At 46.4% G+C, this 25484-nt stretch overlaps 1 protein-coding gene across 1 annotated transcript; it reads right to left on the bottom strand.

The window, feature by feature from the left end:
* Positions 1-10245: 10245 nt before the first annotated feature.
* LOC134984177 (zinc finger protein 260-like) lies at positions 10246-25270 on the bottom strand. The gene is made up of 6 exons (XM_063949801.1): positions 24906-25270; positions 23732-23923; positions 22023-22101; positions 21806-21903; positions 21485-21641; positions 10246-14779 (listed from the first exon to the last, which is right to left on the bottom strand). Exons 1-6 carry the CDS (start codon positions 24981-24983, stop codon positions 13365-13367), a joined length of 2019 nt encoding a protein of 672 aa, XP_063805871.1. The 5' UTR covers positions 24984-25270; the 3' UTR covers positions 10246-13364.
* Positions 25271-25484: the final 214 nt, after the last annotated feature.

The raw sequence follows: 25484 nt of genomic DNA, 5'->3' as shown, positions 1-25484 counted from the left end.
ATATTATCCCAAGCATGTTTAAATTGCTCTACCATCTTAGCCTCTACCACCTCTGATGGGAGGCTATTCCACTTATACACTACCCTTTCTGTGAAGTAATTTTTCCTTAAATTTCCCCTGAACCTCCCCCCCTCCAGTTTCAGTGTATGTCCTCGAGTTCTAATACTTCTCTTCCTTTGAAGAATGTTTCCCTCCTGAACTTTGTTAAGACCCTTGGTATATTTGAAAGTTTCTATCATGTCCCCCCTTTCCCTTCTCCCCCTCCAAACTTGCAAGCCTTTCCTCATATTCCAGCGTCTCCATGCCCTTAATTAGTTTGGTCGCCCGCCTCTGAACCTTTTCTAGCTCCAGGATATCCTTTTTGTAGTATGGTGCCCAAAATTGTACACAGTATTCGAGATGAGGCCTCACTAGTGATTTATATAATGGGAGTATAACACTCTCGTCGCTTGCATCCATTCCCCGTCTTATTAGCCTTCTTTGCTGCATCCTACTTTGGGTACTGCTGCTTAGTTTGCTATCTATGTGAACACCTAAGTCTTTTTCCAGTACAGAGGCCCTCATTCCGAGTTGTTCGCTAGCTGCTTTCGGTCGCAGTGCGGCGATTAGGTGAAAAAGCTGCATTTCTGCGCATGCATACGGGCCGCAGTACACACGCGCCAAGTACTTTCACACAAAACTATGCCGTTTTACACAAGGTCGAGCAACGCTTTTCTGTCGCTCTGTTGATCGATGAGTGATTGACAGGAAGTGGGTGTTTCTGGGTGGTAACTGACCGTTTTCCGGGAGTGTGCTAAAAAACGCAGGCGTGACAGGTGAAAACGCAGTCGTGTCTGGGGAAACGGGGGAGTGGCTGGCCAAACGCAGGGTGTGTTTGTGACGTCAAAGCAGGAACTAAACTGTCTGCAGTGATGGCAAGGTAGGAGCAGGTCTGGAGCTGCTCAGACACTGCAGGGAAATATTTACGAGCAGTTCTGCTAACCTTTCGTTCACACTTCTGCTAAGCCAAGATACACTACCAGAGGGCGGCGGCCTAGTGTGGGCAATGCTGCTAAAAGCAGCTAGCGAGCGAACAACTCGGAATAAGGGCCCATGCCTCCAGTTTAACTAAGTCGTTCTGAAGAGACTCAGCATTCCCCTCCGAATTTATAATCTTACACAATTTGGTATCGTCTGCAAAAATTTACGCCAAACTCTCTAGACCTTCTGTTAGGTCATTAATGAAAATATTGAACAATAGCGGCCCAAGTACAGACCCTTGTGGCACACCACTTAGTACTTCAGTCCAATTTGAAAATGATCTATTAACCACAACGCGCTGTTCCCTATTATCTAACCAATTTCTTACCCAAGAGATAGGGTCTCCAGAACTGGACACAGTATTCCAGATGGGGCCGCACCAATGACCTATACAGTGGCATTATTACTTCTTTTTTCCTGCTACTGATTCCTCTCCCTATGCAACCAAGCATCTGACTTGCCTTTATCATTGCTTTGTTGCATTGCTTTCCTGCCTTCAAGTCACTTGAAATAGTGACTCCTAGATCCCTTTCCTCCTCAGTAGTTTCCATTATAGTACCCTTGATACTATATTTAGCCTTTGGGTTTTTGAGACCCAAGTGCATGATTTTGCATTTTTTAGCATTAAACTGTAGTTGCCATGTTCTCGACCATTTCTCAAGCCTACCTAGGTCATCAATTATTTGTTTTACCCCTCCCACTATGTCTACCCTGTTGCATATCTTTGTATCATCTGCAAAAAGGCATATCTTCCCTTCAATACCATCTGCAATGTCACCAACAAAGATATTAAAGAGAACTGGACCAAGTACAGATCCCTGGGGTAATCCACTGGTAACTTTTCCCTCCATAGATTGCACTCCATTTACTACAACTGTCTGTTTCCTATCCTGCAACCAGGTTCTTATCCATTTAACTGTCTTATAATCCACCCCTATGCTTTCAAGTTTATTTAGCAGTCTGCGATGTGGGACAGTGTCAAATGACTTACTAAAGTCTAGATATGCTACATCTACAGCTCCCCCTTGATCTATTATTTTCATCACAGAAAAAAAAAAGTCTTCTTCTCAAGAAGATTTGTGTGCCACAATCAGCGGAGTTTTAAATTGCTCATGAGTTGAAGCATTTTACGGAGTGTAATGTGTTCGTCCATATTTTCCTCCTTGGATGTAGGGGAGTTTGTTCGTGAATGTGGGGATGTAGACAATTTATCTTTTTGTTTATTTATTGGCATTTGGGAGGGTTTAAAAAAACTTGGGTTGGAGATATTCTTATATATAAATAGTTAGAGATATTCTTATATATATAAATAGTTCATAGTCTTTATAACCCCTTCTCCTCCCCCGGGCTAGTGTTCCCCCCTCAAACCCCAGTTCTTTCCCACCAAGTACCTTTCTGGATCTCTCCAGGCTGCCTGTAGTACAATGCTCTGTACTCAGGGTCGCCCTCCTCTCTCCACTTCCCTCCTGACCTCACACTTCAGGTTACCATGGTGGCTTCTGGGAAGGAGTGTGGGGTTTATGGATTCTGGCAGCGGCTGGTGTTTATTTGTGGCTCCCCTGGCCTCCTCTCTGGTACTCCAGGCACAAGACTGGGGCCGGGATGGTGTTGCGGGTCTCTGTAGCCCAGTCTTGCTAGCTGACCCGGCTCTCATACGGGAGTCCTATCCCGAAGCTTTCATGTGGCTCCCTTGATCTCCCGCAGCCACCTCCTCTTCTTGGGTCAGGGATGTATCCCTCTCACGTTCCTTTGCCGCTGTGTCCACCCGCCTCCCTCCCGAGTCTCACCCGGTAGTCCACTGCACGCTCTGTCCTGTAGCCGTGGCTCCACGTGTTGGGTTAGCCAGCATCTCCTGCTGCTACTCAGGCTTGGAGAGAGCATTTCCTTCTTCCTCTCCTCGTGATTATCTGGTCACTACCCCAGCTAGCATGGTTTTTAAGCACATGCATTGGTAGGTGTTACAGATTAGTGTAGGTTATTTTTAGTCCCCATTACAAGGGTATTTATGTCCTATTTCTTATTCCACCACCACAGCAGCCGTTACCACCACCACCTAGGCCACAGCCCAACTTTCCCAATGTGGAAGAGATTGCCATCTCCCTCAACCAATTGCGTCAACACCACATGGCATTTATGGAGCACCAGACCAGCCAGCTGGATACATTGGGTGGCAAATGCGGCGGCATACCATACCCAACTAGTTCTAAACATCTAGTATCTGTCCTGTAAGCTAATCTATTGCAGGCCAATCATAGCTGACCTTGCCTTCTCTCGAGTTACAATGGGAGGGAGATCTGGGACCAATTTCCAAAACGGATAACTGTCTATGTCACATCTAGCAAAGTTTGGGGATCCGGCAGTTGAGACTTGCCCAAGGAGGTAGCAGGCTGGGGAAGAACAAAATGAGGGGGTTGGATATAGTTCCTTTGCATGGGAATGAAGGATGTAGGCGGAGTTTGAGAGTCAATGAAAAGTGTTTATTATGTACATCCTCTGTAGAGTATTCATAACATCACATATCTTGTCTTTATTTAGTCTCACACCCTCCTGACACTTGGATAACTTTGTGGGGTATCATCATACAACCCATTAAGAACCTAGCAATCTGGTGGACCATTATGCAATAGGTAGCATCTATCCTTGTGTATCTATGCCTATTTCCCTATAGATTGTAAGCTTGCGAGCAGGGCCTTCCTACCTCTATGTCTGTCTGTTTTTAACCCAGTTTTGTTCTATTACTGTTGTTCTAATTGTAAAGCGCAACGGAATATGCTGCGCTATATAAGAAACTGTTAATAAATAATAAATAAATAAATAAATACAGAGAAAAGGTAGAAAACTGAGGTTGATGAACGGTGACTTGAGAACGTGGTCGTAGACAAAGAACTGTGGAACTGTGGGTGAGTGTAAAACGAGACTGAAAACAAGAACCTTGGACTGCGACTTATGAGGTGAAACTGCGGTAGTGGAGCTGAGAACTGTGGACGATAGTTTGGGTCGTGACTGGAGACTGTGAACTGTAGACTGTGGCTTGAAAGATGAAGCTGGAGATAACGAGCTGAGGACTGTGAATGGTGGTTCGAGGCCTTGGCTGGTAGCAAGAATCTGCGGACTGGGGCTTGGAGGACGAGGCAAGAGACCCGGGGTCGTCCGTGCCCAAAGGGTCTTACTGAACCGGGTTTTCCAAGAGCGTCTCCGCTGGCAGCAGCAGGCTAGGAACGGGAAAACGGCAACAGCAACTGAGAACTGGCAAAGCAGGGTTAGAAGTACCAGAATACAGCAGGAATCCTGGGAGCACAGGCTAAAGCACCTACAACAGGGTTGTAACTTAAAGCACTGGCATCCCTGTCCTAAACCAGCCCCCTTTTATAGGAAGAAGTCTCCCTGGATTGGCTGGAAAACTAGGAACAGGAATTATGTCAGAAACTTGGTCTCCAACATGGCGGCGCCCAGTAATGCAGACATTTTCTGACAACATGCTGCTCACTGCCCCTGGTCTCCTAGGCAACGGCTTAGCGAATGCGAGCTGCTGCAGTGGCGTCCCGCCGCCACGAGCGGACCCCCTCAACGCCATTTGCCTGTACCCATGAACCCAGCGCCGCAGCCCTCCACCACCACTGCCCGGCCGCCCGTGAAGCCCGCCCCGCGGCCCCAGCGTTCCGGTAAGACCCCGGACGCTGACAGTACCCCCCCTTTGCGGGTGGACTCCGGACACCTATAAGGTTTAGCTGGAAATTTGGCATGAAATGTCCGAAGAAGTCTTGGGGCATGGACGTCCTCTGCCTCTACCCAGGACCTTTCCTCAGGTCCATATCCCTTCCAATCAACAAGGTACTGGAGGCGACCATATCGTTTGCGGGAGTCGAGGATCTTATGAATCTGAAATTCGTCTCCTTGTGTTGACTGGATCTTGGGTGATTTAGGTAGAGCAGCTCTGAATCGATTGAGTACCAACGGTTTTAAGAGAGAAATATGAAAAGCCTTAGGGATTCTTAAATGTGGAGGTAACTTCACCTTGTAAGCCACAGGATTCAAAACTCTTTCGATTGGGTAGGGCCCAATAAACCTGGGAGCAAACTTCTTAGTAGGAACCTTCAATATTAGGTTACGTGTGGAAACCCAAACCCGATCTCCCAGATCTGCGTAGGTCTTATACTTCTTGGATGTCTTGAGCAAGGCCTGGTGAATTTGTCTCCAGGTTTCAGTAAATTGTCTAAGTCTAATTGTCTAAGTAAATTGTCGAGGTTCCTGCGTCAGGAACCTCGAATGCAGGCAGAAGTTGGAAGTCAGGAACTTTCGGATGATAACCATAATTAATGAAAAATGGAGAAGATTTTGTGGCAGCGTGATAAAGATTGTTATGGGCAAATTCTGCAAATGGGAGGAAGTCCAGCCAGTCGTCCTAAGAGGAGGACATGAATAAACGCAGAAATGTCTCCAGGTCTTGGTTCACTCTTTCTGTTTGACCATCCGTTTGAGGATGATATCCTGAGGAGAAATTAAATTTCACGCCAAGAGCAGAACATAAGGATCTCCAAAACTTGGCCACAAACTGGGGACCTCTATCAGATACGATTTCCTGCGGTAATCCATGGAGACGAAAAATCTCTGCTATGAATAATTTTGCCAGCTGGGATGCTGATGGAAGACTGGCCAGGGGAACAAAGTGTGTCATTTTAGAAAATCAATCAACTATGACCCATACGGTGTTCCGTCCGCCAGACACAGGCAAATCAGTAATAAAGTCCATAGAAATATGTGTCCATGGTCTTTGCGGCACAGGTAGCGGATGAAGTAACCTGGCTGGAGGACCTTTAGGACTTTTATGCTGAGCACACTTTGGACAGGCAGCCACGAATTCCTGTAAATCAGTCCTGAGATGAGGCCACCAGTAGGAGCGCTGAATGAATTTGAGCGTTTTATGACCACCCGCATGGCCCATGAAGGAGGAGGAGTAAGCCCATGTAAGCAGTCTCTTGCGAAGATTTGGAGCAACGAAGATCTTTCCTGGAGGAGGAAGTAGAGAGGTATTGGTTGCTAAAAAAGAGGTGGAGTCTAAGATGTATTGTTCTTTTGAATGGTCAGAGGGTTCTTCAGAACTCAAGGAACGAGATAATGTATCTGCCTTTTTGTTGAGGGACCCTGGGCAGTAACTAAGTTTAAAGTTGAAACGGGTAAAGAAGAGTGCCCATCTTGCTTGACGTGGATTTAGGCATCGGGCTGACTGTAGATACAGGAGGTTCCTATGATCCGTGGTTACTGAGATTGGATGCTGAGCTCCCTCCAACAAATACCTCCACTCCTCAAAGGCTAACTTAATTGCTAGTAATTCTTGTTCCCCAATAGCGTAATTCTGCTCAGCGGGGGAGAATCTTCGCGAGAAGAACGCACAAGGATGGACTTTCTTGTCCTCGAAGAGCTGAGATAAAACTGCTCCCTCTCCTACCGTGGAGGCATCGACTTCCACCAGGAACGGACAACTGAGATCAGGTTGTCGAAGAACAGGAGCAGTCATGAAGGCCTTCTTTAACGATGAAAAGGCTTCTAAAGCCTCTGGAGACCATTTGGCTGGATCGGCTCCTTTCCTGGTTAATGCTGTTATGGGGGCTATGACAGAGGAATAATTCTGAATGAACCTTCGGTAGAAGTTAGCGAACCCCAGGAAACGTTGAACTCCCTTAAGAGAAGCTGGAAGCGACCAATCCTGAATCGCTTGGACTTTAGCGGGATCCATCTGCAATTTCTGCCCTGAAAGGATGTAACCGAGAAATGGAATCGTGGGTACTTCGAAGGTGCACTTCTCGAGCTTCCAAAATAGTTGATTCCTCCGTAAACGAGTTAGAACTTCTTTGACTTGTTCTCGATGGGTCTTCAGATCCCTAGAAAAAATGAGGATGTCATCCAAGTAAACCACCAAGCAGTCATAGAGAAGATCTCTGAAGATTTAATTAACGAATTCTTGAAAGACGGCTGGGGCGTTACATAGGCCGAAAGGCATTACCAGATATTCGTAGTAGCCGTCGCAGGTATTAAAAGCTGTCTTACATTCGTCACCTGGGCGAATACGTATAAGGTTGTAGGCTCCCCGTAAGTCCAGATTAGTGAATACAGTAGCTCCTTTAACAGGGTCGAACAGTTCTGGAATTAGAGGTAATGGATATCTGTTCTTAATTGTAATGTCATTGAGACCTCTATAGTCAATACAGGGCTGCAGACCCCCATCCTTCTTTTTGACAAAGAAAAACCCCCGCCAGCCGGAGAGGTGGATGACCTAATGAACCCTTTTTCCAAGTTCTCCCGGATATACTCCGACATGGCCTGAGTCTCAGGGAGTGAGAGCGGGTAGATTCGACCTCGGGGAGGAGTCTTGCCGGGTACCAGATCAATGGGACAATCCCAAGTGCGATGCGGAGGCAAGGTGTCCGCCCCATGCTTACTAAAAACATCTTGGAAGGCCTGGTATTCTGCAGGGAGGCTGGAAGGACTAGAAGAGCAGAGAGGTCTGGAAGCAGTTTCATCCCCAGGAAAGAACATCCATGGTTTGCCAATCTATGTGGGGATTGTGTCTACTTAACCATGGAAATCCTAGGATCAGTTTGTGAGAGGCTTTGGGAATTACTAGGAAAGAGATGTTTTCCGAATGAAGAGCTCCAACCTTCATCTTAAGAGGAATTGTACGAAGAGTGATAATTCCCTCAGGAATATGACTTCCATCCACAGCAGTAATTGAGATGGTACGATCCAAATGGACCGTTTGTATACCAGATCGTTTGACCAGAGCTGATGTAATAAAACTTTCGGCGGCTCCGGAGTCGAGTAGTGCAGGGATGAGAAGAGAGGAAGAAGGAAGCTCCAGGTGGGTTAACAAGACTGACTCTTTCTTGGCAAGTAATTCTGAAAATTCTCCTAGCTTGACCTCTCCGGCACAAGCTAGGAGCGGGCGTTTCCCGGACGTTGGCTACCAGATTTAACAAAATGATTAGATGCACCACAGTACAGGCATAAGTTCCCTTGTCGCCGTCTCTGACGTTCCTCGTTGGAAAGACGGGAACGATTGATCTGCATGGGTTCCTCAGTAGTTGGAGTTGATGGTGTTGGTGGAGGAACGACTCGAGGCCTGGGACGATCTGACCGTGATTTCTCCATACAGCGTTCTCTGCATCTTAAGTCTAATTTATTGCATAGGGAAATTAACTTATCCAACTTATCAGGTACGTCCTGAGTCACGAGGTCATCTTTGATCTTCTCGGAGAGACCGCTCCAGAAAGCTGCTTTGAGAGCCTCCTCATTCCAGTTCAGTTCAGAGGAGAGAGTACGAAACTGGATCACGTACTGACTGACCGTACGCGTGCCCTGACGCAGGCGCAGGATCTCCAATGAGGCAGCAGAAGTCCTGCCCGGTTCGTCGAAGATTCTTCGAAAGGCGGCTACAAACTCCGAGTAGTTAGACAGGATTGGATCTGACCTCTCCCACAATTGTGACGCCCATTCCAACGCTTGACCAGTAAGTAAGGAAATTATATAAGCTGCCTTGGTTCGTGCTGATGGGAAACTGGCCGACTATAGTTCGAACTGGATTTCACACTGGTTAAGAAACCCATGGCATTGCTTTGGATTCCCATCGAATTTACTGGGAGATGGCAAATGCAACCGTGGAAGTGGGCCTGGCACAGGAGGAAGCGGAACCGGAGGTGCTAATGTGGGAGCAACTGTAGAAACTTGAGGAGCCATCATGGCAACACAGAGAGAATCGAGACGTTCGGACATACTCTGCATGAACTGCACAATTTGAGATTGTGTGGCCTCCTGCTTACCTAAGCGAGACCAGATATCTGCGGTTGAATCTCCTCCTGAGGCCTGATCACCCGTCGAATCCATTGGGCCAGTGCTTACTGTCACGTCTAGCAAAGTTTGGGGATTCGGCAGTTGAGACTCTCCCAAGGAGGTAGCAGGCTGGGGAAGAACAAAATGAGGGGGATAGATATAGTTCCTTTGCATGGGATACGGAGCAATGAAGGATGTAGGCGGAGTTTGAGAGTCAATGAAAAGTATTTATTATGTACAGAGAAAAGGTAGAAAACTGAGGTTGATGAACGGTGACTTGAGAACGTGGTCGTAGACAAAGAACTGTGGAACTGTGGGTGAGAGTAAAACGAGGCTGAAGACAAGAACCGCGGACTGCGACTTATGAGATGAAACTGCGGTAGAGGAGCCGAGAACTGTGGACGATAGTTTGGGTCGTGACTGGAGACTGTGAACTGTAGACTGTGGCTTGAAAGATGAAGCTGGAGATAACGAGCTGAGGACTGTGAATGGTGGTTCGAGGACTTGGCTGGTAGCAAAAATCTGCGGACTGTGGCTTGGAGGACAAGGCAAGAGACCCGGGGTCGACCGTGCCCAAAAGGTCTTACTGAACCGGGTTTTCCAAGAGCGTCTCCACGGGCAGCAGTAGGCTAGGAATGGGAAAACTGCAACAGCAACTGAGAACTGGCAAAGCAGGGTTAGAAGTACCAGAATACAGCAGGAATCCTGGGAGCACAGGCTAAAGCACCTACAACAGGGTTGTAACTTAAAGCACTGGTATCCCTGTCCTAAACCAGCCCCCTTTTATAGGAAGAAGTCTCCCTGGATTGGCTGGAAAACTAGGAACAGGAATTATGTCAGAAACTTGGTCTCCAACATGGCGGCGCCCAGTAATGCAGACATTTTCTGGCAACAGAAAAAGAGCGTCAGTGGGTGTAATCCCACAGACAAAAGGTGGGCGCTGATTACTAGAACTGATTTGATTATAAGAAATACAATTAATTGATTAAATAGGTGTTATACCTATGGTGTAAGAATCACCCTGTTAGCTGCCCACAATGGTGGACCTGGGTATCCACCTAACTAAACGAAGAGAAAAATGATGATAATGTGGGCGCTCAAGGGAATTTTAAATACAACAGCTGCTGGTTTTGTAAAAAATCAATGGCATTTATTGGTACAAATAAAAATTATCTAAAAAGAGCAAATCAACATGTATTATATGGTTGCCATAAACGGCAACTGATGACAAATTAATAAGACAAGTTACAACAATACTAAAATAGTTTAAAAGATATTAGTAATCACTGTGTCCTGGGTCCCGGGACTTTAAGTAATGTTAGTGCACTATCCCAGATTTATGTTGTTAGTTCTCTTGCATGCATGCATGTAGCTGTTAATAATAAGTAGGAATTGAGTGCTGTTACAGGCTCAAATGCACTTTGCGGGATAAAAGAAGAAAAAGGCTGAGAATAAACAACGCCTGTTTATACTTCACCAATTGGTGTGGCTGAATTGGTGGTATGCCAGTCCCGCAGCTGTCTCCCTCCGTATGACTGGCCGCACTGCGGCGGTTTCTCTTGGGGCCGTGCCTGATGTATATGGCACAGTGTCCTGCAGGCTTGTGCTCGGCTACGTCAGGAGCGGAGACAGAGAGCCGTATGTGGAGATCCTGGGTAGCAGGGGACGCTACGATGCCGCGGTTCGCGACTTCCGGTTACGGTGCTTCCGGCTTCCGGTTTGCGGTCCACCTGCGTTCCACAGTTGTGCAAGTCACAGTTGTGCTCACTGCCCCATGTCTCCTAGGCAACGGCTTAGCGAAAGCGAGCTGCTGCAGCGGCGTCCCAACGCAACGAGCGGACCCCCTCAACGCCATTACCGCTGCCTGTACCCTTGAACCCAGCGCCGCAGCCCTCCACCGCCGCTGCCCGGCCGCCTGTGAAGCCCGCCCCGCGGCCCCAGCGTTCCGGTAAGACCCCGGACGCTAACAGTCTACAACCACGTCATACGCTGCTTGTATAACAAATTGCTTAAGTGAAAGAGGCCACACAAATTGTTCAGCTTGTTGTTTATTGTGCGGTAAATGTTATTGCTCATCAAAAACTCAATAAAAACATATTGTTTTTTTGTTTTGTTTTTAAATACACTCTGCACATTTGGTTATACTTTCCCATCACTTATATAGACTACTCTTACTATGTATGGCGGCATAGTGATTAGAATTGCTCAGGTAGGATTCCCACCAAGGCCCTATTAGTGTGGAGTTTGTACGTTCTTGCCATGTGTGCATGGGTTGCCAATGGATACTCTGGTTTCATACCACTAAGTTCAACACCAGACTGGTAGATTAAGAGGAATCTGAGAAAAATTGGAATCCGGTGTGTGATATGGAATTTAGATTGTAAGCTCCAAAGGGGCATGGATCGATATGACTGATTACCTGTAATAGCAACTGCACATACCCAAGATGGCTGCCTGCCCTTATACTAATATGCAAATTAGTTTATTCCTATTGGGAGTTTATTACAGATTTATCGTTACCACAGATTTCTTATATAAAATATTAATGTAGCCCTGTCTAATGTCTACAGACTCGAGGACACTCAGCTGTGACCATTTTATTCCGGACTTCCATGGCAGGCTGTAATGGAGTCCGAGATTGCCTGATGTGCGGAATACTGACCGATCTCTGACTTTTTATAAAGCAGCAATAACTTTCAATGCAAAATTATGCCTTGTAAATGATTACCCCTTTAAAAAGCATCAGGAATAAGCCAGGCATACCGCACATCCGGCAATCCTGGACTCCATTATATCCCACCCCCTATATTTATACCTACTCAGAAAACAGAAATATCTTCTCTCCTGTGTGACGACTCTGATGTCTATGTAAAACATTTCCACACACACAGATCATGGAAATGGCCTCTCACCTGTGTGACTTCTCTCATGTGTAACACAAGCTGCTTCTGTGTAAACCATTTCCCACAATCAGAGAACATGAATGGCTACTTCTTGTTACACATCGGGGATGGCGGCGGCCGCCGCCGCATTTACCCCTGCGTGTTCGCTGGCTCTCCTGGTGGCTCCGGCCTCCGGTGGGTTACCGGGCCCCGGCGTTTGGCCGGCGATCCTCCAGAGCGTGGGCGCCGCCATTGCGCCTGGCGCCCACATAGGTGTTGTGAGCGGGTGACTTCACTTGCTCCCCTCTCCGCCAATCAGGGCAAAGCGGGAACTACAAAAGCGGACGCTCGTCTGTGTCCGGCGCCTGAGTATCGTCTCTCCACTGTGGCGAACACCAGTGCTCCTGACAGCAGTGTGCTTACCAGCGGCTATACTCTAGCGCTCCCTGCATTCTAGGTGTCTGCCTGCAAATTCATTTCTTCAGTGTCTTTAAACATCGCTCACAAGTTCTTCATTTCTTCAGCGTCTTTAAACATCGCTCACAAGGTCTTCATTTCTTCAGTGTCTTTAAACATCGCTCCCAAGGTCTTCATTTCTTCAGTATCTTCAAACATCGCTCACAAGTTCTTAATTTCTTCAGTGTCTTCAAACATCGCTCACAAGTTCTTCATTTCTTCAGTATCTTCAAACATCGCTCACGAGTTCATCAGTGTCTTTAAACATCGCTCCCAAGGTCTTCATTTCATCAGTGTCTTTAAACATCGCTCACAAGTTCTTCATTTCTTCAGTGCCTTTAAACATCGCTCCCAAGGTCTTAATTTCTTCAGTATCTTCAAACATCGCTCACGAGTTCATCAGTGTCTTTAAACATCGCTCACAAGTTCTTCATTTCTTCAGCGTCTTTAAACATCGCTCCCAAGGTCTTCATTTCTTCAGTGTCTTTAAACATCGCTCACGAGTTCATCAGAGTCTTAAAACATCGCTCACAAGTTCTTCAATTCTTCAGTGTCTTTAAACATCGCTCACAAGTTCATCAGTGTCTTTAAACATCGCTCACAAGTTCATCAGTGTCTTTAAACATCGCTCACAAGTTCTTCATTTCTTCAGTGTCTTTAAACATCGCTCACAAATTCATCAGTGTCTTTAAACATCGCTCACAAGTTCTTCATTTCTTCAGTGTCTTTAAACATCCCTCACGAGTTCATCACTGTCTTTAAACATCGCTCACAAGTTCTTAATTTCTTCAGTGTCTTTAAACATCGCTCACGAGTTCATCAGTGTCTTTAAACATCGCTCACGAGTTCATCATTTCATCAGTATCTTCAAACATCGCTCACGAGTTCATCAGTGTCTTTAAACATCGCTCACAAGTTCATCATTTCATCAGTATCTTCAAACATCGCTCACGAGTTCATCAGTGTCTTTAAACATCGCTCACAAGTTCCCATTCTTCTATGTGCCTCAGCATCGTGCCCGACCCTTCTCATCATAAAGTTCTTTGCATTTGACATCAATTATAACTGTTAAATTTCTGCATGAGGAAAACCTATATCCGGCTATCTCTACTCCGGCCCAGCTGTGGTTCCTCTTCCCGACCATCGGAAGAACCTCAGAGTTCACAACACTCTCAATTCAAGTCAGTGATACTTCTCACCTGTGTGTATTTTCATGTGTGTAAAAAGAGAATATTTCGTTTTCAAACATTTCCCACACTCTGAGCATGGAAATGGCTTCTCATCTGTGTGAACTTTTTTGTGTGCAAAAAGAGAAGACTGAGCTTTAAAACATTTCCCACACTCAGAGCAACTAAATGGTTTCTCACCTGTGTGGCTTCTCTCGTGTATAACAAGATTTGATTTCTGCACAAAAGATTTCCCACACTCAGAGCATGGAAATGGTTTCTCACCTGTGTGACATCTCTGATGTGTTACAAGATTTGATTTCTCTAGAAAAGATTTCCCACACTCAGAGCATGGAAATGGTTTCTCACCTGTGTGACTTCTCTGATGTACAACAAGACGTGCTTTCTGTCTAAAACGTTTCCCACACTCAGAGCATCTAAACGGCTTCTCACCTGTGTGACTTCTCTCATGTGCAACAAGTTTTGATTTTTTAATGAAATACTTTCCACACTCAGAACATGGAAATGGCTTCTCACCTGTGTGACTTAGGTTATGCTTAATAAGATCTGATTTGTTTGTAAAACATTTCCCACACTCAGAACATAGAAAAGGTTTCTCACCTGTGTGAATTCTCTGATGTACAACAAGATGTGATTTCTGAGTAAAACATTTTCCACACTCAGAGCATGGAAATGGCCTCTCACCTGTGTGACTTCTTTCATGTGTAGTAAGATCTTTTTTACTTGTAAAACATTTCCCACATTCAGAGCATGGAAATTGTTTCTCACCTGTGTGACTTCTTTCGTGCATAGTAAGATATCTTTTACATGGAAAACATTTCCCACATTCAGAGCATGGAAATGGTTTCTCACCTGTGTGACTTCTCTCATGTATAACAAGACGTGATCTCTCTGTAAAAGATTTCTCACACTCAGAACATGGAAATGGTTTCTCACCTGTGTGACTTCTCTCATGTATAACAAGACGTGATCTATCTATAAAAGATTTCTCACACTCAGAACATGGAAATGGTTTCTCACCCATGTGACGCATCAGGTGTCTGCGAAGATCTGATTTCTGTGTAAAACATTTCCCACACTCAGAACATGGAAAAGGCTTCTTACTTACGTGACTGCTCTTATGTTTAACAAGAGCTTGTTTATGTGTAAAACATTTCCCAATTTTAGAAGAGGAAATTATTGTATCACCGCAATGACCTGTACTAGGTGCAGTAGTATGTGAGTTACCAGGAGAACATTCCTCAATAATAGATGGATCAGATGATATATCTGCACTGTGAAGTGCTGGATGTATATTTAGTTTAATGCAGTTTTCTTCTGGAGATCCTCGTGTGATGTTCTTATCTTCTAATTTACAATCTGGAGACCAAACAAGATGTCCCTCAGAGGTATTCCTTGTATTGCATCCATCTGGTGGAAATAAAATAGTTAACCAAGTCTTCTTTAGCAGAGGCATCATTAATCACAATATGACCTCACCACTATTCTCAGGTGTGTGCTCAGTAGAGACTCATGTGCAATATTTTCGGTGTGCTACCTTTCACACTCAGAAACATAATACTGGAGAAGAACAGAAACAAGGAGAGTTTTATGAGAGTCTGGCTGGGTCCCCCATCAGAGTGCCTGAGAAGCCCAGCAGATGAAGGTGTTTACCTCTTACCCATAACTCCTGTGGATGTCAGATCTGGAGATAATGTCTCCATGTGAGGCACACAAGTTGTGTCCTCCTTGGTGCAATAGCACGCTCAAAACCAAAGGGATTCAAGCACAGCCAATCAGTGGCTCTTATTTCAAACATGCTATCCCTGGTTTGGAATACGAGGCATTGCCAGTAGACAGCCAATCCAGAGCAGACGTGGCGAGTCGGGATTGTGGAGAGCTCCGTCCACAGGTGGCACATCAAGAAAGAAGAGCGCCTGGAAGGAGTAATTATAATGGCAAATAATAGGCCAGAAGGAGAAGACTCTGAGGCTGCAGCTAAGCATTGAGAACCACGGCTGACAGTGAAAGCCAAGAAGGAAGCTGAGGACTGGAGAGGCAAGCAGTGGTGGGAATTCAAGAGAACCATACAAGGCAGCCTCTCCCTATAGACTAGGTAGACACACTTGGGACTTCACTGCTTACTTAGAACCCTCTAAACCACCAGGGAGTATGGGCACAAGGCTGTTGGTGCACACTAAATTTGGAAATAAGCCTGTAGCATACAGTAATGTCAGGTGTAAGACCCATGAATACACTGTAGGTCTGAGTGCGGGGTCCAAGGCGCAGAATAATTTCAAGTCCATGACTAATAAATATCTCTTTAATGACATGAAACATTATCCAGTAGAAATAAAGTTATTATTCCCTGACAAAGTAGAAAACAGGCCTCCTAAATAGAGTAAACCCCTAGTCTATTCTACCTAGCCCAGGAGCCAGCCAGGACTAGATAACACCCAAGGGGGGACTTTCACCTGATTCCCCAGGTACAAGCAAAGAGTAATGGTCTATCACTCCCCTCAGAATTTAGGCTGTACATGTAGGAGGCTGCCATTTTTTCCACCATCTCACATAAATCCAAAGGTTGTGCTTCTTCTACTACCCTTATCCTTTCATGTGTTGCTGTTTCTCTGTTCTCACCTCCATGCATAATTATTAATAAGTAGTCTCATCCACTAGAAGTTGTGTTAGTACACTACGCTCAGAGTTAGGCCAGGTTATTGTTTGCACACTAGCACTGCTGAGAGTCAGCAATCAGTGTAGATCATTAGACACCTGGTTGGGTGGGACACTAATTAGTTGAGGATTAGGAAGCTGTGCGGGTGTGTTGTCTCTTTCTCCACAGGGCTATGTGGCAGACCACAAAGTGACAAGGTTAGCTATGGTGAGTATCCATCTGTCTCTATAGGCTTCCTCTCCTCTTTCCTTTCCAAGTGCAGTGGGCTTTGCACCTCCCAGTGTAAGGCTACAGCTTTTCTCCTCTTGCACAAACATCTACAGGTGAAAAATGTGGCCTGAAGGCAAAAGTGCTAGTGATGACCATCTACTCCACCTAGTGAGTGACATCCCATATGCAGGTGGGTTGAAAGTGATCCACGGGTGGTAAAAGGAAGAATCGAGAGACTGAATTGACCTTCTCTGTCCTTCTTTTCAAACACCTCATCCTAAATATCACTGATGGTGAAAATCTGGAGGAAGTACCAACAAAGTAACTCGTCATCTTCTGAGGTAAGCAGAATATAAGTGGAGTATGAAATAATGTGATATAAAATCTTGTACATCTATGCTCCAAAAATTGAATTCTTAATTAAATTATTTGTTCCAAACCTATACTCTGTGTGTGTATCCTTTAATATATAATAGAATACGTAGAGGACGGAGAAAGTGGTGGAACTAGCATGACATAATATATAGCTATCCTAAACTAACAGGTCCTCCGATATCTATCTCTGTCCCTACATATTATATTAGCATGTAAGGCAGATTTATTTAGTCCGACAGTGAGTAAATCGCTTAATATGAATGTAACAGAACATGGAGAGATAAAGGAGGTGAAATTTACCCTGGAAATTGCTAAAAGAAGTTGGCCAAACTTCCCCATGATGTGCAGCGATCTGTCACTCCAATCTGGGACCACGGGAAGCTGGTTAGTGATGAAGGTCCAAAAAGAAAAAGTATGAACGGAAGAGACCTCACTGCCAACGCCAAGTGATCACAAATTGTTCTTGTGTCAAACAGGACCTTGGAAAATAAGGAATTCACTATTTTGCTGCCACCACCAGGCTCCTAACACGTGACACTTGGAACCACATTTCTACTCAGGGTCCTACCACTGGCACCTGTTACCGCTTGCTGCTGTGTATGTGTGGACACTCTGCTGACACACCTTCTGACTCGTGTCGGTTTGATCCCCTCTGGTCATTGACCAGGCCCTGTATTGATAACTGGCAGAGAGTGGAGATTGCAGACAGTGGGCTCAGCCCAGAACAGGTGGAGAATGGGACTGCGGGTGTCACATTCCCGTTGGTCACAAGATGAAGGCAGTCATCTTGAAGGCAAGACGTTTATTGCTCTAATAATCTTTAAGATGCCTCACCTTTTGAAAGGGGGATACAGCATACAAGATGTTACAGCAGTTCAATACTTTTTGATGTCATAAAAAGTATATATCCTTAAACAGACTCACTGACCTTTTTTTTCTCATCCAACACACAATACCACAGGGGGAAGTTCTGCCCTGTTGTCTTTACCCAATCAACTGAAGTGCATGTGCCTTGCATTCCCAAAGCATGATTACCTTTACATTTGTCCCTTATGGACAGTGGGGAGTGGTCACTTCTCTGTGCCTTGGTCCACCCAGGGTGTTAGTCACAGCCCAGGTGCTGGCTTGTCTGGGGAGGGAAAAAGTTTCCTCTACAATTACTTCCAGGAGTCTGCTGTGGGACCAAGAGTGCTTCCTTCAGTCTGAATCATAGCTCCAGAGATAGGCAACCAAGGTAACCAGGCAGAGTCTCCTTCGGACCTTGGTTATCCAGGGGCTGGCTGGGTTAGCAAACCTTTCCTCTGCCTTTTCATGCACTCTCATTTAGGAGGCTGATTGGGAAGCCATTCTATTATCATTCCTGAGAGGTGGGCTGGTGGTCCAAGCCCCAGATTCTCCCTAGACCACCAGGGATAACAGTAAGTGTCAAAATTATAGCTTGCCAACCTACAGTGCTGGGGGGCCTGGGTAGCTGGTTCTCCCTGCCCCAGCAGTGTACATCCATACTGCTCTACAATCCCAGGACCAACCAACGTTACTGTGGCAGATGGAAAGGAACAAGAGGTACCCATGGCAAGGGTCTACCTGGACTGGGGAATGGGCCAAAGGGTTTGAGATGTTTAAGTCATGGATGGTTTCCCAACTGATGTAGTCCTAGGGAATGACCCTGATGGTGGAATCCATACATTATTTTCTAACTCCATCATCTGGAGTCCAGCTGCTCAGCTACAGGTGTCATCTACACCAGCACAGCCCAGAGGAACATATCACAGTGACTAGACATCTGCCAGCAACCAGCCCAGAGGAAAAGACCGAAGCAGCAAGAATGGCACATCTACCCAGCATGCCTCTTGCCTCTGGTAGGTCAACATCACATAGCAATGCAGAGGATGTTGGATTCTGCAAGGGTGTCCTGTGATGCTGGTGGTGAGAATGAGTGACCACACTGACCTCTATATAATTGACCTGACCGAAACTGACCCTAGCAATCCCAAACTCAACCCCCTTGTACACCCAGTATCCACACTGTGGTAATATCTCCCAACACAGATATTACCCACACACAGGCATCTCATAAACACACACACACACACACACACACACACACACACACACACACACACACACACACGCGCCATGGAAGCAGAGCAGATATGTCCTAAATGAACACTGTGTCCTACACATGGGCTAATTGAACATCTATAGGTTCTTGTGGTTGCCCTTAAGGAGTAAAGCCCTGCAGTTAGTGTCTTACTGATATTTTAGGCTGAGGCTACCAGGTAGACCAGCACGGAGAGGGAAATACAGCAGGACAGAGTAAGTGGACAGCAGGACGTAGCAACATGACTAAGCAGCAGGACAGAGCAATAGAGTACGGATCAGCAGCTCATTCATAGGGAACAGCAGAATGTGGGAGATGTATAAGGACAGAACATAAAGAGTATTAGTACAGAGTCATCATATACATTAACTGGAGCTACTGCACAATGACGTTTGTGTGGTTACAGTGCTGTGTATGAGACAGTGATGCTTGTGTGAAGGTGGTGAGTGTGAACATAAAGTGAAGGAATCACCTACTAATTACAGTGACATGATGTGACGGAGGAGCAGGTGTGTAATAGGGGCTGATGGCTCCTGATGTATGAGGTACACCAGAGAGTGCGGGAGAAGACTGGTCAGATCTCTGGGCTAGTAACACACAGTGACATGATGTGAGGGGGAGAGCAGGAGTATAATAGGGGCTGATGGCGCCTGATGTATGAGATACACCAGAGAGTGTGGGGAGGAGACTGGTCAGATCTCTGGGCTGGTAACACACAGTGACATGATGTGAGGGGGGAGAGCAGGAGTATAATAGGGGCTGATGGCTCCTGATGTATGAGATACACCAGAGAGTGTGGGGAGGAGACTGGTCAGATCTCTGGGCTGGTAACACACAGTGACATGATGTGAGGGGGAGAGCAGGAGTATAATAGGGGCTGATGACTCCTGATGTATGAGATACACCAGAGAGTGTGGGGAGGAGACTGGTCAGATCTCTGGGCTGGTAACACACAGTGACATGATGTGAGGGGGACAGCAGGAGTATAATAGGGGCTGATGGCTCCTGATGTACGAGATACACCAGAGAATGTGGGGAGGACACTGGTCAGATCTCTGGGCTGGTAACACACAGTGACATGATGTGAGGGGGAGAGCAGGAGTATAATAGGGGCTGATGGCTCCTGATGTATGAGGTACACCAGAGAGTGCGGGAGAAGACTGGTCAGATCTCTGGACTGGTAACACACAGTGACATGATGTGAGGGGGAGAGCAGGAGTATAATAGGGGCTGATGGCGCCTGATGTATGAGATACACCAGAGAGTGTGGGGAGGAGACTGGTCAGATCTCTGGGCTGGTAACACACAGTGACATGATGTGAGGGGTGAGCAGGAGTATAATAGGTGCTGATGTCTCCTGATGTATGAGATACACCAGAGAGTGTGGGGAGGAGACTGGTCAGATCTCTGGGCTGGTGACACACAGTGACATGATGTGAGGGGAAGAGCAGGAGTATAATAGGGGCTGATGTCTCCTGATGTATGAGATACACCAGAGAGTGTGGGGAGGAGACTAGTCAGATCTCTGGGCTGGTAACACACAGTGACATGATGTGAGGGGGAGATCAAGAGTATAATAGGGGCTGATGTCTCCTGATGTATGAGATACACCAGAGAGTGTGGGAGGAGACTGGTCAGATCTCTGGGCTGGTAACACACAGTGACATGTTGTGAGGGGGGAGCAGGAGTATAATAGGGGCTGATGACTCCTGATGTATGAGATACACCAGAGAGTGTGGGGAGGAGACTGGTCAGATCTCTGGGCTGGTAACACACAGTGACATGATGTGAGGGGAGAGCAGGAGTATAATAGGGGCTGATGGCTCCTGATGTATGAGGTACACCAGAGAGTGCGGGAGAAGACTGGTCAGATCTCTGGGCTGGTAACACACAGTGACATGATGTGAGGGGAGACAGGAGTATAATAGGGGCTGATGGCTCCTGATGTATGAGATACACCAGAGAGTGTGGGGAGGAGACTGGTCAGATCTCTGGGCTGGTAACACACAGTGACATGATGTGAGGGGGAGAGCATGAGTATAATAGGGGCTGATGGCTCCTGATGTATGAGATACACCAGAGAGTGTGGGCAGGAGACTGGTCAGATCTCTGGGCTGGTAACACACAGTGACATGATGTGAGGGGAGAGCAGGAGTATAATAGGGGCTGATGACTCCTGATGTATGAGATACACCAGAGAGTGTGGGGAGGAGACTGGTCAGATCTCTTGGCTGGTAACACACAGTGACATGATGTGAGGGGAGAGCAGGAGTATAATAGGGGCTGATGGCTCCTGATGTATGAGGTACACCAGAGAGTGCGGGAGAAGACTGGTCAGATCTCTGGGCTGGTAACACACAGTGACATGATGTGAGGGGAGACAGGAGTATAATAGGGGCTGATGGCTCCTGATGTATGAGATACACCAGAGAGTGCGGGAGAAGACTGGTCAGATCTCTGGGCTGGTAACACACAGTGACATGATGTGAGGGGGAGATCAGGAGTATAATAGAGGCTGATGGCTCCTGATGTATGAGATACACCAGAGAGTGTGGGGAGGAGACGGGTCAGATCTCTGGGCTGGTAACACACAGTGACATGATGTGAGGAGGAGAGCAGGAGTATAATAGGGGCTGATGTCTCCTGATGTATGAGATACACCAGAGAGTGTGGGGAGGAGACTGGTCAGATCTCTGGGCTGGTAACACAGTGATATGATGTGAGGGGGAGAGCAGGAGTATAATAGGGGCTGTAATAATTGTTTATTGCTCACCTTTGCCGATATCTGTAGGAATTTCCTCCACCTTACACTGAACACTCCTTATAGATGTCTCTTCTTCTCCCTCTGTATCTTCTGCCTTATTATAAGTCACAAGCATCTTGGCTTCTTTCTTTATATCTTCTGTTTTTATATCAGTTAGTTCTTCACTCTAAATAATCCACATAACAATACAATTATATATTATTTATGTCTTATGTTGATAAAACTGATGTTTTATCTGTAAAATATCAGTCTATAAGACACACAGCTTCTCTACAGATCATACAGTGACAGTCACTTTGGTATATTGGGGAGACCCTAAATCCCACCTACCTGATCCTCCTGTGGGGTCCTGGGATTCTCCTCTGTACAATCCTGGGAATACAGAGGACGGGGACATCTCTCTGGGGTATCTCTGTTACTGGGCCCATCTGTAGGAGACACACAGTGACTGAGTACAGTGTATATATGTGATTATCAGATGATGTGTGTATATAGGGGGCCCCCATACCTGCTCTCCCCTGTACAGTACATGACAGTCTCCTCTTACCCAGTGATGTGAGGGGCCGGTGATTCTCCATCATCACGTCCTTGTACAGACCCCTGTGTTCCTCTATATACTCCCCCTCCTGCATGGAGACATAGACAGTGACATCCTGACACCTTATAGGAACCTGACACACACAGTGATACAGTCATCACCCAGACACGTCCCCTGGTGTTACTGTATAATGTCCCATTCCCAGCAGTCACCTCTCCAGTCATCACCCAGACACATCCCCCGGTGTTACTGTATAATGTCCCATTCCCAGCAGTCACCTCTCCAGTCATCACCCAGACACATCCCCTGGTGTTACTGTATAATGTCCCATTCCCAGCAGTCACCTCTCCAGTCATCACCCAGACACATCCCCTGGTGTTACTGTATAATGTCCCATTCCCAGCAGTCACCTCTCCAGTCATCACCCAGACACATCCCCCGGTGTTACTGTATAATGTCCCATTCCCAGCAGTCACCTCTCCAGTCATCACCCAGACACGTCCCCTGGTGTTACTGTACATTGCCCCATTCCCAGCAGTCACCACTCCAGTCATCACCCAGACACGTCCCCCGGTGTTACTGTATAATGTCCCATTCCCAGCAGTCACCTCTCCAGTCATCACCCAGACACATCCCCTGGTGTTACTGTATAATGTCCCATTCCCAGCAGTCACCTCTCCAGTCATCACCCAGACACATCCCCCGGTGTTACTGTATAATGTCCCATTCCCAGCAGTCACCTCTCCAGTCATCACCCAGACATGTCCCCTGGTGTTACTGTACATTGCCCCATTCCCAGCAGTCACCACTCCAGTCATCACCCAGACACGTCCCCCGGTGTTACTGTATAATGTCCCATTCCCAGCAGTCACCTCTCCAGTCATCACCCAGACACATCCCCTGGTGTTACTGTATAATGTCCCATTCCCAGCAGTCACCTCTCCAGTCATCACCCAGACACATCCCCCGGTGTTACTGTATAATGTCCCATTCCCAGCAGTCACCTCTCCAGTCATCACCCAGACACATCCCCTGGTGTTACTGTATAATGCCCCATTCCCAGCAGTCACCTCTCCAGTCATCTTTCAGACACGTCACCCATTGTTACTGTATAATGTCCCATTCCCAGCAGTCACCTCTCCAGTCATCACCCAGACACGTCCCCCGGTGTTACTGTATAATGCTGCATTCTCAGCAGTCACCTCTCCAGTCATCACCCAGACACGTCCCCTGGTGTTACTGTATAATGTCCCATTCCCAGCAGTCACCTCTCCAGTCATCTTTCAGACACGTCACCCATTGTTACTGTATAATGCCCCATTATCAGCAGTCACCTCTCCAGTCATCACCCAGACACGTCCCCTGGTGTTACTGTACAATGCCCCATTCCCAGCAGTCACCTCTCCAGTCATCACCCAGATACATCCCCCGGTGTTACTGTATAATGCCCCATTCCCAGCAGTCACCTCTCCAGTCATCACCCAGACACATCCCCTGGTGTTACTGTATAATGCCCCATTCCCAGCAGTCACCTCTCGGACACGTCCCCCGGTGTTACTGTATAATGCCCCATTCTCAGCAGTCACTTCTCCAGTCATCACTCAGACACATCCCCTGGTGTTACTGTATAATGCCCCATTCCCAGCAGTCACCTCTACAGTCATCACCCAGACACGTCCCCTGGTGTTACTGTATATTTCCCCATTCCCAGCAGTCACCTCTCCAGTCAGCAGCTGAATGATCTTGTTGGTGAGTTCCAGGATCCTCTGGTCATTGTGTCTCTCATGTGTCAGTGAGAGAGGTGGAGGCACCAGGATGGGGCTCTGGCTCGTGCTCAGTCCTCCCGACACATTGGGATGTATGCTGGATGTCTCACACTCACTGGATGTCTTCCTCACTACTGTGTAATCCTGTATAAATGAGGGAAACATCAAATATCACTGTCCCCAGTCATCTCCCTGTATTATTACTATAGATATAATTGATCTCATTGTGAAGTTCCCAGATCTCCTCACCTCCCCAGTCAAGTCTCTGTATTATTACTATAGATATAAGTGATGTCACTATGATGCTCCCAGATCCCCTCACCTCCCCAGTCATGTCCCGATATTATTACTATAGATATAAATGATGTCACTGTGATGATCACAGATCCACTCACCTCTCCAGTCATGTCCCTGTATTATTACTAGAGATATAAGTGATGTCACTATGATGCTCACAGATCCCCTCACCTCCCCAGTCATGTCCCTGTATTATTACTATAGATATAAGTGATGTCACTATGACACTCCCAGATCCCCTCACCTCCCCAGTCATGTCCCTGTATTATTACTATAGATATAAATGATGTCACTGTGATGATCACAGATCCCCTCACCTCCCCAGTCATGTCCCTGTATTATTACTATAGATATAAGTGATGTCACTATGACGATCACAGATCCACTCACCTCTCCAGTCATGTCCTTGTATTATTACTATAGATATAAATGATGTCACTGTGATGATCATAGATCCACTCACCTCCCCAGTCATGTCCCTGTATTATTACTATAGATATAAGTGACATCACTGTGACACCCCCAGATCCCCCTCACCTCCCCAGTCATGTCCCTGTATTATTACTATAGATATAACTGATGTCACTGTGATGCTCCCAGATCCCCTCACCTCCCCAGTCATGTCCCTATATTATTACTATAGATATAAATGATGTCACTGTGATGATCACAGATCCACTCACCTCCCCAGTCATGTCCCTGTATTATTACTATAGATATAAGTGATGTCACTATGACGATCACAGATCCACTCACCTCTCCAGTCATGTCCTTGTATTATTACTATAGATATAAATGATGTCACTGTGATGATCACAGATCCACTCACCTCCCCAGTCAGCAGGTAGATTATCTCCAGGGTGATATTTAGTATACTTTCTGTTTTCAAATTTTTATTCTTGTCCATCTTCTTTTATGTTCTACGGTGTTACGCCTGTAATTTCAATACTTCTATATGAAATATTCATTATGGTAGACTTTCCGTTCATAATGCTATTTCTCCTAAGTCCACAGGATCCACAGAATAACATTGGGATATGAGGTAGCGACAGCAGATTGGCACCATACGATCAAAGCTTTTGGCCTCCCAGCATGCAACGGGTCCGTCCCTATATCCCCGCCTCCTAGCTCAGGCAAATCAGTTGTTTTTCCAAAGTTCAAGGCAGGAGCATCATAGAGAGCCCTAATCAGGCGAGAAGAACACATATGCACACCCTTCCATACAAGAAGGAAGAGGGTAGTGAGTGAAAGGATCCTCAAGTCAGGTGTGTCAGGGTGGGATCCCTGTGGATCCTGAGAACGTAGGAGAAATAGCGTTATCAACGGTAAGTCTACCGTAACGAATATTTCTCCGGCACGGTCCACAGGTTATCCACAGGATAACATTGGGATGTCCCAAAGCAATTTA

This window comes from Pseudophryne corroboree (assembly GCF_028390025.1).
Source record: "Pseudophryne corroboree isolate aPseCor3 chromosome 3 unlocalized genomic scaffold, aPseCor3.hap2 SUPER_3_unloc_4, whole genome shotgun sequence".
Classification (NCBI taxonomy): Eukaryota; Metazoa; Chordata; class Amphibia; order Anura; family Myobatrachidae; genus Pseudophryne; species Pseudophryne corroboree.
Note: the sequence above shows the minus strand (reverse complement) of the source record. Positions and strands in the feature narration are given on the sequence as shown.